Source organism: Homalodisca vitripennis, chromosome 4, assembly GCF_021130785.1.
Source record: "Homalodisca vitripennis isolate AUS2020 chromosome 4, UT_GWSS_2.1, whole genome shotgun sequence".
In the NCBI taxonomy this organism is placed as follows: Eukaryota; Metazoa; Arthropoda; class Insecta; order Hemiptera; family Cicadellidae; genus Homalodisca; species Homalodisca vitripennis.
Window position 1 is genome coordinate 166,604,720 of NC_060210.1, and position 16,541 is coordinate 166,621,260.

The 16,541-nt window shown below is 33.0% G+C and overlaps 1 protein-coding gene across 2 annotated transcripts in view; it reads right to left on the reverse strand.

Moving 5' to 3' along the window:
* Window positions 1–16,541, reverse strand: part of LOC124360549 (loricrin-like) — a 31,937-nt gene continuing 15,396 nt past the window's right edge. Inside the window, exons 2-5 of one of the 2 annotated variants that reach the window (XM_046814264.1) lie at window positions 13,007–13,151; window positions 7,998–8,073; window positions 2,580–3,995; window positions 1–175 (exon numbers count right to left, since the gene is read on the reverse strand). In XM_046814264.1, coding sequence (XP_046670220.1) covers window positions 165–175; window positions 2,580–3,995; window positions 7,998–8,073; window positions 13,007–13,012 — 1,509 coding nt within the window. In that variant the 5' untranslated portion in view covers window positions 13,013–13,151 and the 3' untranslated portion in view covers window positions 1–164. The remainder of the gene's footprint in view (window positions 176–2,579; window positions 3,996–7,997; window positions 8,074–13,006; window positions 13,152–16,541) is intronic. The other variant, XM_046814263.1, reaches the window with a different exon arrangement.

Below are 16,541 nucleotides of genomic sequence, written 5' to 3' on the forward strand. Positions count from 1 at the left end.
TACCGTTTTATAACAAATATATTTGACATACAGAAATACTATTTACAGTTTGTATCTACAACTCCTTGAATTTTTAATTGAAAATAACTTAGTTTTGTACAAAATTGTAGTAACAGTTAATAAATATTTGGTTGACTCAATAACGAACAGGCTCTCGAGGAGTTTCAGTTGTAACCTATAACAAACATTCCAATTATATAGAAACACTCAAACACACACAATAAGTCACAAGTGTTTATTAACTCATACCGGTAACATTATACACTATTACAAATTGTTCGTAATACGAAACAGGTGTACGAAACAGGCCTTGTCATAATATAAACTTACTAACTAAAATAATTTAAAAGTATTAAAACATATAATAAAAATACACAACATGCAATTAAAAATATTTGCACGTTTTACAAATTGGTTGAATATAAAAAGTATTCATTTACTCAGTAATAGGCCTTATCTGAGAGATAGGTGTTTAATTGTGTGTGAAAACTCTTTGTATGATAAATATGTGTGGTAAAGAATGAACAGCTCAATTCATAAAACGGTGTTCATTAGAATGTTTTGTCCTATGAATTGGGATTGGAAGCAGTTCTCTATGTCTTGTATTATTATACCTATGGGGACAGTTTCTAGTGTTAAATGTCTGTTCGATACATATAAAGTAAAACCTCAAAATATAAAGTGACGGTACTATAAATATTTGTAGCATTTAAAAAAAGTTTCTGAATGGTGGTGTCCTGGAGCTACATTTGGTAACACGCTTACTGCTTTTTTTTAGTTTGAATACATACTGCTTTTTATGTGAACATACCCATAGTGTAATGCCATACTTCATAATGTAGTGGGAATACCCGTAATATATCATTTTTAAAACTTCACTCACTATAATTTGTAAAAACATTAATACATAGCAAGTAGAACTAAATATTTTTCTAAAAATTCTATACCTGTAAAATCCAGCTTAAATGCTCATTCAATTTTATACCTAAGAAAGAAATAGTTTCGGTCTTTTCAAATGCAATTATATTCAAAATAGCTAGGCTCAAATAAGTTTTATTTTGACATGTTTTCAAATGAATTAACTTTGATTTTGGTTTTTCATTTGCAAGCCGTTGGAATGGAAGCATTCATTTAATTTTTATATTGATTCTATAATTTTATTTTCTAAAATATGCATGTTTGATTCTTTAATAATTACTGACGTAATTCTGTATATAAAATTAAATTACCTTCCATTTGTATTTACTTGTCATTAATATAAACTAAAAACAAAGTAGGCCCAAAACTGAGCCTTGTGGCAAACCTAATTCAATCTATCTGCTTCCAGTCAGATTCATCTTGTCACTAAAAATAATAGTTTTTCGTTTTCTGTTTCTAACATAAGGCCTAAACCTGCTCAAATTGTTTCCCTTTATGCCGTAGAATTCTAGTTTTTATAAAAGAATATGATGCGCATCTGAATCAAAGACCTTAGGCAGATCACAGAATATAATACTTCATTGTGAGATAATCATGTCACATCATTGAAGACTGCCACGAATTATAATAAAACGTAGAAAAGTTTATAAGCAACTTGCAATTCGCTAATCCTCCGATTCTTACAAATCTAAACTGTTACTTTACTTTACATCTTACGATCAAATCATCACTTGACAACGTAATGATTTTCGTTGAGTAAATGTAAACATTGCACACAATATTAAAACGTAACATAACCAACCGTCGTTATTTGTTTTAAATTCATTTTAAATTTAAGTTTATGTATCAATTATAAATACAGGATGATTTAAAAGTATGCAAAAGATTCGGACCTATGTTTTTATAAGCTAAAACATATGACGAATGTTATTATAATTATACGAACGTAGTGGTATGTTAATACGATATAATGATATTAATATCCATCCGGAGGATTTAGAGACATGTTCAAACGATCTTGTGAACAAGTTGAGATGTGGAACTCGGCGGTAAAGCTAAGAACCGATGTTCCTTGCTTCACTGGAGCAGGCAACGGTATTAAGGAATTTGATATTCTAACCAGTGACGAGGAGGTGATGACCGCATTGTGAGAGTCTATGTGACACGTCCTTACAAAGATATAGGAGACAAGCTTGATGTTGTGAACTCTGTGGCGAGTGTAAGCAGACTGTTTACCACGGCTAGCGTCAAAATTGTAATGTGCCTGTTGCATTATTTAGGTAGGGTTGTAAATCACGAAGTCGCTATGAAAATTGCCAAATAATGCAAAACATTGATGTCTTTTCCTTTTATAATAATCAATTGTGATGTATTGTTACAAAATATGTTTGTTTCATTCCAATTATTTTCTTATATCTCAACCAGTTTATGGTCGATTATCCAATACGTGATTCTGACTCTCTGGTTCAATTGTTCAATTCAAATTGTCCTCCTATGTGCCAGACTGTCAAGGGCTACCGATACCTATTTGAAATGTGATTACATGATTATGCATACTTATTAAATGTAGTATAACAATAAAAAATTATGATCAATAGTTACCGTAGTTGTATGTTACAAAAAAAGTCAATAATGTCTGTCTGTTATTATTAACTACTTGCCTGAGGACACCCTATGGCCGCCTGATGACGATGCGCTGGGGCTGGAGTAGGATCCTTGGTAGGAACTGGCGTAGCTGTCACTCCCCCCTGAACCGTGGCTGTCTGCACCAGAGCTGTAACTACTCCCCACAGTGGAATATCCTCCACTGTAGTTGTCGTGGCCTCCACTGGAGTAACTGGAACCTCCAGGGTATTCGGCAACACCCCCGGTGTAATCACTACCATGACCCGCACTATGCCCTCCCACTCCACTGTAACTGCTCTGTCCTCCACTGTAACTACTCTGTCCTCCACTGTAACTACTCTGTCCTCCACTGCTGTATCCGTCGTAACCTCCACTTCCATGAGATCCTGACCCACTTGTACCTAGACCTCCTCCTGAGTAACTACCGAGGCCCCCAGTAGCACCAGAATATCCTCCGTGCCCACTTCCACCATATCCTCCATCAGCGCTGCTATCATGACCATCGCTACTGTAGCTACTTCCTGAGTAGCCACCATGGCCACCAGAAGACAAACCACCACTCGAGTACCCACCAAGTCCTGAATATCCTCCGCTAGAGCTAGAGTATCCTCCATGCCCCAGGCCGCTGTAACTTCCTGTAGAGTGACCACCGATACCACTACTACTGTATCCTCCGGTTGAATATCCTCCATGTCCAGCTCCGTGCCCACCGCTAGAATACCCTCCAAGTCCACCGTGGGCACCTGAATATCCTCCGGAGCTTAAACCACTTTGCGAATATCCACCACCATGACCACCTCCGAGATATCCACCTTTACCTCCACTGCTATATCCTCCACCCGAATAACTTCCATGGCCTCCACTGCTTAAGCTACTACTTGAATATCCTCCGAGACCACTGTGTCCCCCACCTGAATATCCTCCGAGACCACTGTGTCCCCCACCTGAATATCCTCCGAGACCACTATGTCCTCCACCTGAATATCCTCCGAGGCCACTGTGTCCTCCACCTGAATATCCTCCGCTCGAATATCCTCCACCTCCTCCTGAGAATCCTCCATAACCCCCACTATGGCTTCCTCCTGAGTATCCACTTATACTTCCACCGCTATACCCTCCTCCATGTGGTCCACTTTTCAATCCACTACTGGAATATCCTCTGTAACCACCACTACTGTAACCTCCACTGCTATAACTAACTTTTGGATACCCGCTGTACCCTCCACTGCTGTAACTACCTCCCAATCCGAATAAACTTGAAAGTCCTCTTCCACTTCCTCCGCTTCCTCGGACTACAATAGTTTTTATTGTCCCACCATGACCCTTTCCAGGGCCACCGCTGCTGTAGCCTCGTCCTCCATGGAACGAGTCGTCTTCCAGATATCCGCCGTGTTTGGCGACTTCAATTTTGTGACTACCCGCTCCTCCACCTCCTCCATGACCAATATAACCTACAACAAGTGAAAAATAATTACATTTCCTTAAATTAAATCTGACATTTGTAAATAGTAAGTGTGTTTCAATTAAGCTGTTTTATTCTAAGCAAGTATAGCTGGAATTATTTTCAGTACTACCCTTCGATTTATTTTTTTGACTATGTACTAGGCACTCTAAGAATTATGAACAAAATGATGCCATAGGATGTTGTGTTTTGTAATTAGAAACACAATGTTTTTTCATTCAATTAATCCTATCATTAAACTATATAATGCATTCGTAAGAAGTAGGCTGGAGTATTGTGCAATAATTTGGACCCCTTATTCGTTACATAACATTGCTTCTCTGGAGCTAATTCAAAACAAGTTTCTAAGTTTCTATATTTTAAAAGATTTAATGTTTCTTGTAAACGAAACCTGTCAACAACTGTCTTAAGAAGACGTATTTTTTTCTTTTGAGACTTTGTTAACAAGACGAAACCGATCTATTATTTTATACATTTATAAAATTTTACATAACTTAGTTGATAGTTCTTTTTTAGTTGGTAAGGTTTTTCTGCATGTCCCAAGAAATAATCTGAGACCCTCCTTGGTTTTTTTTTTACACCACGTTGTAATACAGTGCAGTTTTATAACTTTTCATTTATTTAAAGGTATTAGGTTGTTAAATATGTATAAAAATGAATTGGATATATTTAAGGGGACCCGGACAGTCCTATTACGCTAATGTTAAATTGTGTATTTTGTGGATCACTTTCTTCAAAATCCATTAGAGATAACCAAATGAAATTTTTACCACACATTCTTTGACATTATTAGTACACTTTAACACAGGGATTTTAAAAAATACACATTTGTTTTAAAAATTTAATTTTTTTTATATGCTGCTAATTTTTTACTTAAAATTTCACATATAATATTTTATAAAATATTAAATAACGTGCTAATTAACAAATGCTCGTGTTAAAGTGTTCAAATAATAGCCTAGAATATGTGGTAAAAATTTCAGTCTGATATCTCAAATGGTTTTTGAAAAAAGTGTTCCACAATGTAAAAAAATGCAACTTTCGGGAATCGCGATTTAAAGTAATGCGTACCATTTCAATGTTGTAAAAAAACAGATTATACTTACAAATTGTGTTTAAAACAGGCCAGCCCCATAACTTGGTTGTCTGTGTCTTCTTCCTTGTCCTCCAGCTTCCTTTTAGATTGCCTCTTGGTCTGCCTTGCCCTTTTCTATAATTCAGCAGAAGCGCACATTGAATTTCGAAGCCTCTCGGTGTCTAGTAATTTCATTGTAGAAACAGTGTTTTTGCCAATTGAAATGCCCAATTTCTGTAGGACCTTACATTTAGTAATCTGTCCGATATTAAAAGTTGAAACGGCTTTATAAACTCCAAAATGTAAGGTCTTTATACCCACAAATCCAGTTTTTGGGAGGCGAGCCCATATCACACTATTTACACTTTCGTTAGGGTTTTAGGTCTTTTTGTGTAAACAATTTTTCAAGAGATCAGGATCTGACAGGCTCCTAAACACTGGCCTAATAAACTCCATAATAACTGAGGGGATATTATTTTTATGTTTGTATGTCTCACCAGTTACAAGAGATCGGTGATACTTGCACCAACTTTCAGCGCCTTTTGGGCAAAGACCATGTTGAGGATTTTCATCACTGGATGACTTGTGATGAAATAAAGCCAATATTCCTTGCTTCATCTCTTCAACTGTATTGCTCCTTCTTATGGTTTGGCCATAATAGGCCTGGAGCTGGTCTATAGCACTTGATGAAAGGCGGTTTTTTACTATTCAGAGGTTTACCATCAGCAAGTTTTATGGAATTATTATAGGACTTTAGTTTGCGTAGCCTAGTACCCATCCGCTTTTGTACGTGTCCAATACACTCTAATTTGTCTATTAGGACATCTGCTCCATAAGGCATCATCTCTTTTACTGATGAAGTAATGAGTACTAAAACAAATAAGTTGCGTTACTCAGCTATGAGGTGTTGTTTCCTTGCCATATTTACGTAAACACACTTTCGAATTTATTTTTTTATGAGTGCTAATAAAATTTAAAATATGAAGTGTTGTATATCAAAATGTTCACAAGAAAATTGTCTACAAAAAATAAATAAAAAAGTGAAAACGTAATTTTTACCAAATTTTTTACTGTCCGGGTCCCCTTAATAATAATTATTAATTCATTTGTAAATAAGCTAAATATTATTTTTTAAACTTAAGGTAGTAACCGAGTTTTGTTAAAGTTTTAAATTATTATTATGTATTTTATTATATTTTTATTTTTTTCTCGTGCTGTAATAGAAACAGTTAATTTTTACTCAGCCTAATAATGATTTTGTAATTGAGTTTCTTCGTATACGTACTTATATATTATATTGTAAATTATTATTATTAACTTGTGTTGTCAATATAGCTGTTTTGGGATAATATTCCTGTAGTTATTGTACAAAAATAAATAAATAAATAAAACATTTAATCTGGAAACTCTAATAGCAGAATTTATTATTTCCAACTTTTGCTGCTACAAAAACAGTCATGACTTAGCTTCAAGTATAAACAACATACAGGTGTACACTATTAACTCCCTCCTACAGTGATTGCTGTCACGAATCAGAATGAAGTCACTCTTGTAGGTTAGTCTCATAAATTTTATAAGAATTGAGCTTTGTCCGTGGCAACGAATTAAGCCAATGTATTGTTAACCTTCGAAATGTTTTTAATTATTTATTTCTGACATTGTGTATATATTGTCTCCTCCCCTCTTAGCATTGCTATAAAGTTAGCGTCGAGTGTCGTCAGCCACGTGCTGAAATTTCACCTTAATCGAGCGTTTCTTTGAATAATGAAAGTGACTGCTTGGACGATACCGGCAACTCACATTACAACGTAAACGGGTTATTTAGTGGGTTTCTAGGTCTTCTCAAATGCCGTTTTTTGTTACATCCTTGCGGTGTTCTGACCACATTGAGGAGCATGTGGCAAACGATTTTTGTTACTTGGTCGTACAACTAAAACGACCGGGACGTTATTTTTGAGTACAAGTCTCTGTTATCCTGCCTCCTTATATTTTCAGTGCTAAGTAGAATGAAAACTTTTTACTTGAAAATCGCAGTTAAAAGTTTATTGAAGCAGTTAATCTTTGTGAGATATTTTTGTATGTTAACACTAATGCATGTTTACCACCATTACAAACCATTAATGAAATATAATGATGGCGGAATTGTAATCAATGTATTGGTAGCACTGTAACCTCATTAGTAAATGGTCACAACTACATTTATTCATGTTTGGTTTTGTGTTCTTCTTATTTAAAAATATGTTTCTAAAATTTAAAATTTCATTCATTGAGACTAAATAAATCAGAGACCTAGGGGCTACTAGTTTTTGTATTGGCTAAATATAGCAACTTAATATTTACAATGTACTAAACAATACATATTAATAAATACCAATATACATATATACTTAATATAAATATCGTACATGTAATAAATATGTTAAGTATCATTTGGTAAAACAGATAGGATGATATACGTGTACTGGAGCTAAACACTACATTCACACGTACGATATTTTACAATATACAATCTATTAATATTCAATCATGTCCAATATTTAGGAGTACATTAATTAATTGTAATTTAATCTTTTGAATAGTATTTTTCTGCATTTAGGTTTTTATAAAATATCGCAGAACGAAATGAATTTCTAAAGATCTTTCATAGTTTTCCAAAAGGTAATGAATTTCTATATATTTGAATTTCTTAAAGATAAAAAGTAATTTCTCTCTACATTACATATTCCACACCGAACGATCAGCAGCAGATATCAATTTCCCTCCACACTAGACCGTCTGCTATGTAGATATTATTAAACCGGGTATAAATAATGATGGGTTATGTGTGAAAGGGAAATGATGGAAGCATATGACCGGTTGTAAATGGATGAAAGCAGTGGCGGCGGCAGGGCAAGGTCAGCAGGGTGAAAGCCTTACTTGGCAGCGGAGGTTCGCAGGAGGCGTGCCGGGCGGAAAGTACCAGAGCCAGAACGACCAATGCCAGCGGAGAAACCTGTAACACATGCACATCCATCAGACGTGAGACACGAGGGACACCTGACCTGAACACACAAGGTCGTTGTTCAAAATAATAGGTTGGGAGCGTCAATATAGCTAACATATAAAATTTGAGAACATCTTTAATCGATTTAAAGGCGTGACTGTGATGGATCTAAACTCATTTTCGAAAGCAAACAATTACGAGATATACCTGTTAGACCAATTTCTTGCAATAAATAAGAAAACGTGTTCAGATTAGAGGCGATTTACCGGTTAATGTGAAATCGGGCAAATTTCAATAATTGGATGTAAAAATGTAGAAGCGTCGGAATCCAGGGAAAGTTAAAATCGAAATAATCTGACTAATAATTTCTTGGTATACTGTATATTTAACATTTGAAATAATGTGAAGTTCATAACTGCGTAAAGAAAAGGAGAGGTCTGCCTAGCAAAGTAAATATCACAAATTTTTGAAGGTCTCAAAAGGCGCGACAAAGCAGGTCACAATAATTTCGAGACGTTTTTATGGATTTTAGTATTCATGTGCAAGGCGCACTTTATACCCTTGTAAAATAAGAACATAAATCTGTTCTTCATCAACCACTAGTCTAATTAAGTTTACATTTGGGCTACGTTGTTGTCAATATCTACGTAAAATATTAATTTGGCAGCTCTGGTTGACTTAATTATACTTAGGTGTTTTATTTACATTATAATATTACGACAGCAAATGACCACACATATTCCTACTCCTTTTTTATACATTGCCAGAAATATAACCAGCAATGACAGAACTACGAAAGGATACAAATATGAGTGGAAAAAATTGTAGGAAACACGTGGCTGGTATATCGCCTTGGTCAACTTAGTTACGTTAAATTACTGCCTTGAAGAACTCCAGTCAGGATGTCCTGGAGTTCAACAAAGACACGCTCCAAGGCAACAAAATGTTGCACCAAATTATTGTGCGTGACGAAAAGACGGTATTATTAGCTTTAACATCACGTTTCTTAGAAAGAGTTAACCATGATGATTTTTTTCCTGCGTGCAACTTTTTAACGTGGGAACTCCTCAGTATATGGCGTGAGAGTCAATGACACACAGGTCATCGTCGCCTCTTCAGACCATATCGGACACACAGTCCCCTTCATCAGTACCAACTGCTCCTATATGTCACATCGGCTATGGTTACTTTACCATAAATTATATTTATAAATCGTGTTCAAAGATACTACCATATTTAATTTTGTTTGCAGTGTTTATTTTCAAAACCTACGGGATCGTTGGGGCAATACATAATCTTCTTTTCCAGAAGGGATTTTTATTTTCTGTAAAGATGTACAGCTTGAGTATTATATGAAAGCTTTAAGAGGGCACGTTACTCAGCTGCTGACCACACATCGTCTGAATCTCCGCTTTTAACATGGGGCTAAAGTCTAAAACTGCATTATAGGCTGCAGTAAATATAAACTCGTCTCAAATCTATACATTTCTCTTAGAAGTTTTAATTTAAATGTATCAATGAATTTAAAAAAAATGTTGTCATCTGTGAAAGCAATATTTTAAGTTATATTAAGCATATATTGTCTTATAAGAAACTCTGCAATATATGTATATATATATATATATATATATATATATATATATATATATAATACAAAACTATTTATTAATTTCATCTATAAACCGTTTATTTGCTTATTAATAATTTAACAATTCGTGCCAATATTTATGTTTCGTGACCCACAAATATAATGTTTAAATATTTCAAATTGGAGGGATAAAACTTTGGCAATCAAAATTCATACAATTAGGTATTTATGTAAAGTTGGAACTCCGCCAACGGCCTTGATAAGCCGGAAACAAGGCTTCCTGTTGATATGTGAGAAATTTTGCATTAATACAGCGCGAAAACACGTGAACATTCAGATTTGAGATACTGATACGCGAAGCTGAATAATACTGACTGAATGTTTACTACGTAGATTACTTCCATGGCTCATGAATTCTCCTTTCCCACAATGTTTGATTATTTAGAAGGAATATTTAAACAAGCAAAAAGTAGCCTACGAGACAAAAGGTGCATCTATATTACAATTGCGTTATAGCCTACGTGGTAAGATATTGAAAGTCTTTTTTCACAAACATTGATGGTAAACGTAATTATAAATGACATATATATCTATCACGCATATCATTTACATGCGTATTAAAATTTTTCATTTTCATAGTACAGTTTATTAACTTATATAATAACTTTATATCCATTAATTTGGTCAAAAGTAATTACAAAATTTATATAACATAGTATGTTATTTTATCATGCATACTATAGAAATATATATATATATATATATATATATATATATATATATATATAAACTCGTCTCAAATCTATAAATTTCTCTCAGAAGTTTTAATTTAAATGTATCAATGAATTTAAAAAAATGTTGTTATCTGTGAAAACCAATATTTTAATTTATATTAAGCATAGATTGTCTTTATAAGAAGCTCTGCATTATATATATATATATATATATATATATATATATATATATATATATATATATATATATTGCATGAATTAAAATAAAGTTTAAGGCGTGTAAGCAATAAAACATTGTAATATATTTATATACATTATAAATATTATACATATTTCTCGTTTTCCAAGGGATTAGAATTAAATAATACAATCTGAAATAGTTGCAGTTTTTTTAAAGTTTCAAATTTATTAAGGACTACTCAGTAACACTTTTCGCATTCGTTATCCTATCATAAATTTCATGATGATTTTTATTTATTCTGTAGAACTTTGTTTTAGTAATATTTCCGGTCTCGTTCCATACCAGTCCGTAAACAAGAAGAATGAAATACTCGTCGCGTTTAGAAAATTTAGAAAAATACTCTCTACTCGTTAAACATTGTACCAAAACTTAAGACGACATTCTAAGAACAATTTCCTAAAAACATTAATAAAACACTTTAGAAATATATGTATTATTTTTATTTTATAAATATTTGAGAACAGTTATTAAATAAAGTTGTAGATATAAAACAGTATAACAATTTTAAAATACTAATAAACACAAATCTTTGGACGCCTGTTTATCCCCTGCACGAGTAACTCGTTTTTCTGATAGACTAACACATACTAACACTTTTGTAGAAAGGTCAATAATGAAAAATAAAAACTGAACAAATATTATTTGATGGTAAGAAAAATTATAAATATTTAAAATATCAAAATGTTCGTAGTAATTGTTCAATGCAATATACACCTAACCCTAACAAAAAATAATTTGACTACAAAACTAGTTGAAATGTTAAAAACAATTCTAATAATAGTTTTATTATTGATGGAAACAACGTAAATTCTAATAACATTGTTTGGGTTAATTAATAATTAGTAAGCTTAAATGCAAACTACAGTTTAGATACGTTATGTTATTCCAATTTTATTAAATTATTTAAGAAATTGTCCGTCGGTGTTCTATCATTGCTCTCCTTTTTGTTTACAGTCTTTTTCATGCATGCAGACTTTGAGTTGAAAAGGCCAATACATTTTTTTCATAGTTTCTAAAAATTAACCTCAACTTCTAAGTAAAGTTTTCTAAATGGGAGTTTTGTTTTAACTGTTCTGTTTTGTGAAAGTAGCACAATCCCACTAAATACAGTACCTGGATTCAAAAATTTGTTGCAAGAATACTCTTATAGTTTTGAGTTTTTATTTTAGAAGATTATGTTCCTTAAGGAGAAATCAATTCTGTTTTAACCCTTATTCCGCCCGTTCTCACGGGCCACCGGCCTGTGCGAGGATTACGGTATATTACACAGAATAACAGGAGAGTCGATACACTACAAGGTCGGTGGTACTGATAAAAAGTGCTACGGCCACAGGCAGGATTTGAACTTGCGCTCCTTTTAATTCAGAACTTAAGTCCGACGTCTTAGATCGTGCGGCAATCAGCCCTCCCAAAAGTAAAGAGTAGGTATCATTCAACATTTATAAAATATACAGGTTTATATTATTTATATGTAACTGTTAAGCCTTTAAGTCTTGATATATATATATATATATATAATATATATATATATATATATATATATATATATATATATATATAAGGTTTTAGTTCATGAAGATAAAATATATGTATTAAGCAAATACGGGAAATCATGGTTTGAATAAAAAGTCAATTAAATAAAGCATTAACTACAAATATATATACACCACTAAGTACATGTTCCTAAATAGGATAGTAAACCTAACCCACTAAATGCGTGTGCACTACAATACAATATTTCATTGTTTTTCCACATCCATATAAAACTAACTGCCTTTTACTATTGTAGTTAACACAGGAGTATTTCAGAGAATATTAGTATTAAAAATGTACTGTTGATAAGTTTCTTCTAAATAATAATGAGAAATTAATGTCACACTAATTATAAAAAATATTATATTAACAATAACAAACGTAAAATATTTTTCTGACGTCTCACATTTACATTTACAACAAACAATTTAACATCAGAGTAAAGTTATTGCAAAAGTTTACTTCCTGTTATTACCGTATATCAAATTTGAAAATAAACACTAACAGTGGTTTACTCATTATTGATATTTAAAATTTGACATAAAAGTAGTTTTAAGTTTTCACTGTGCATATTAATTGTAGCTTATTGTACTGTTTCAAATGCGTTTATCTTGTACGTCACGAGATCATTTTTATAAAAAGTCATTATGATTTTTTTTGTAGTTTAGGTACTGAATATTTGGAACTGGCTTGGTAATATTTTAATGGTTTCATAGTAGGCCTGAAACTAACAAAAACATTAAGAACTCAAATGACTTGCATTCTTCACTTTCGATACACTACTATAGTTCTCAAAATTAAAATATACAAATTCCCCCTTAGAGCGTATGTCCCCTACAAACTTACCCACATGTCGGTCGGCGAGGAACAGGAGGGTACTACTGCGTCCCAGGAGTCAAATCCTCCTTTATACTGACCTTGATGGAGGGGAGACGACGGCGAAAGTGTTTCCGACTCGGTCCTGGTCCTGCTCCTGCTCCTGGTCCTGCTCCTGATCATTGATAGGAAAGTCAATAGGGTTCGCTGTAATATTAGACATGACCGTGAAATGTAAATTTTTCCCTCCGATATCAATTTTCCACTGTTTAGCAGCTGTCCGGACTCTCTGACCGCTCATAGTTTTCATAAACCGTACATCCAAAGACCTATTCACTGGCCTCTCTTAGTGAAAATAATTATAAACTGAATTAGAACATTCCAATACAAAAACGATGATACAAAACTTGCAATATTTAAAATTATTTCGATCAACGCTAAACTTTATTTTAATTTACTTTTACCAGTCTACAATACCTATACAGTTACAAAGTGATGGCAAATTAAAGTTGTTACGGTAAATTTAATGTTTTATCAAAGTAAAAATCTTGAAATAGCACAATATACTATTGTTTAATAACGGTATTTGAACATTATTTTTGCGTTATAAGATCGTATTGTAGTACATCTTATAATGTTTATATATATATATATATATATATATATATATATATATATGTGTGTGTGTGTGTGTGTGTGTGTGTGTGTGTGTGTGTGTGTGTGTGTGTGTGTGTGTGTGTGTGTGTGTGTGTGTGTGTGTGTGTGTGTGTATGTGTGTGTGTGTATGTGTGTGTGTGTGTGTGTGTGTGTGTGTGTGTGTGTGTGTGTGTGTGTGTGTGTGTGTGTGTGTGTGTGTGTGTGTGTGTGTGTGTGTGTGTGTGTGTGTGTGTTTATATTTATATGTTTATATATACAATTACTACAGAACACAGGCTGTGTTATTTGAAACATACAATTTCTTTTACTTAACAATTCTATATAGTTTATTATTATGTAAAATTTCAACTGTCCACATATACTAGCACATTGTCTAAATTGATTTATGTTGCCTTGTATGGAGTTCCATTTTAACTATATTAACGAATATTGCTAATCGACTGATATGAAATATGCAGTGAGATATTTCTCAAAATTTAAAGCGCATAATTTTTCAACTCTGTGACATCATTCGGCAAAAAAATCACAGAGATCAGTTTTAAATGTTCACAAAACTTCAAGGACAATTTTTTAATGCACAACTTTGAAGTTGTGTTAATTTTAATAACTACGTAAACAAATGTGAAATCCAATAATTTATATATTTACAAACGATTTGATTTAATGCACTTTTAATTAATTTAATTGTTTTGTCAAACCTGGTGAAGTTTAACACTCCATTAAATCAAAATTGAATATTAAGAATGATCAAGTGTAATACTATTATTAATATTAACAATTTTGTATCAAAACTGTAGGATACTATTCATATTATTCCTTGACAAAACTTGTCATCCATTTAGTCATAATATGAAACTTGATGTGTCTTACTCATACTACTTGATCATACTTATCAATTCATTAAATAAAATATCATCTAGTTTCAGGTATATTACTTTACCAGATAGGTACTTTTTTATTCATATTAATCAAATCTTTTGACTAGGCTTTGATAGTTTTATAAATTTTTATTTTTCTATAAATAGATTTTGTACTGATTTAAATACCATGTACTTTCTTTGTGGTTTCATCAAATAATTCGTAAACCCCTGTTTTTGTATGGTTCTTTGGAGGGAATTTTAATTATACTATACGGATGGTTGGTTGGTATACATGATTGATATTTTACTGCACATAATGTTGGAATCAGCTGTTATAAATTATAATTTAAATTATATGACAAGGTCAGTCTAAAATGACCGTTTCTGATATTTTTTTTACTGATTTTTACAATAGCATGTTTCAAATCCCTAGTAATATTATGAATGCGAATGTAAGTTTGTTTGTTACGCTTTCAAGTGTAAACTACTTAACCGATCATCATGAAACTTTGTATACATATTCTTGGAGGTGCTAGAAGTAACATAGGCTACTTTTTATTAATAAACAAATTTTATTAATAAGCAAATTTTATTTTTTACGAAAAATTAAAAAAAATGTCAACAAATCTCAAAATCTAGCTACTTAAACGCCATCTTGCATTCTAATAATGAAGTTCCAACCCTAAGTACTGTAATACCGTCACATTGTATTATCGATGGTTACGTTAACATTTAATCCAATCCAATCCATCCATCCATCCATCTAATTGATTATAATTTCAGCTGTTTGGAGGAATTCTTCTATTTTAATGTTATTTTCTTCTGTCATTATTACATGCGGTGTTCAAATATTTGAAATTTTGAGGTTAAGTTTTATTTTTGTGGTTGGATGCCATTTCATTATTTTAAATATTACTCACTGATTCCAATTCTTACTACGTTCTTCTTTAAAAATGCCTCAGAATCAAAAATCTGTGGTTCACGCAGAACTGAAAGACAACAGCAAGCAATGCGACAAAGTGTTTTGAGAGCAGCAGAAACGCCTATTCAGGCACAAGTTCGTTCAGAAAGACAAGCTGCGCTGCAGGCAGCTAGAAGAGCGATAGAAACGCCAGAACAATTGCAGGCGAGAAGAATTCATAATGCAGAAATTCAGACCACGCGCTGTCGAAATTTCATGCGTAAAAATTGGTATGTATTTAATAGTACTGGGTTTCAATACTACCCTTCAATTGAATGTCATAATCATCCTTCAATTTATATTGGTTCAATGAAATTTTTCGGTCCATCTGTTACGCAATTTGTTAAGTTGGGTGATTCTGGTGATGTTTTTGCCAATTCTAGAGGAATTATCATTTTATAACTCTAAAATATGCGTTTTTTTTGTGTAGGCAATAACCTTGATAAAATTAAAAGTGATTCTGGTGATCACTGGAGTTTACTATTCGTAGACTTGTTTGTAAAGCAGGCATTCCATTTTGATTCGCTTGGCAAACACAATCTCTTAAGTGCGAACATTTTGATCGAGAGACTGAATGCTGGACTTACTCTTGTTGAGGTGGATTGTGCAAAACAAAACAACAACTATGAGTGTGGCTTGAATGTCTTGATGTATACTAAATTGGTTAATGAAGCTTACTGTAATAAGATGTTGCAGATACCGTTTCTTGATTGGTACACTGATGTGATATTACATGTAAATTCTGATTTAAGTGAGGTTTGTTCTTCAAGTAGCTTGATGGTGTCGCCAACCTGATCAACCTGATCTCATTGAAAGTACAGCTTAAACCAGCTTCCCTGGAGGCTGGAGGGGAGCAGTCAGATGAGTTAGGTTGGGTAACTGTCCAAACTTCCAGTAAAATTCACCCCAGTACCTCTCTTGATGTCTCTTTTGAGCACAATAATCCTTACTCCATCCTCTCTTCCCTTGACGAATCTGAACCTCCTTGTGAGGTGGTAGGGGTAACTCCAAGAGTAAGTGGAGATTTTGGTATAGTCCAATAAGATTGCACAACTCTCCTAGTCACCTTAGGAGACACAAGACTTCT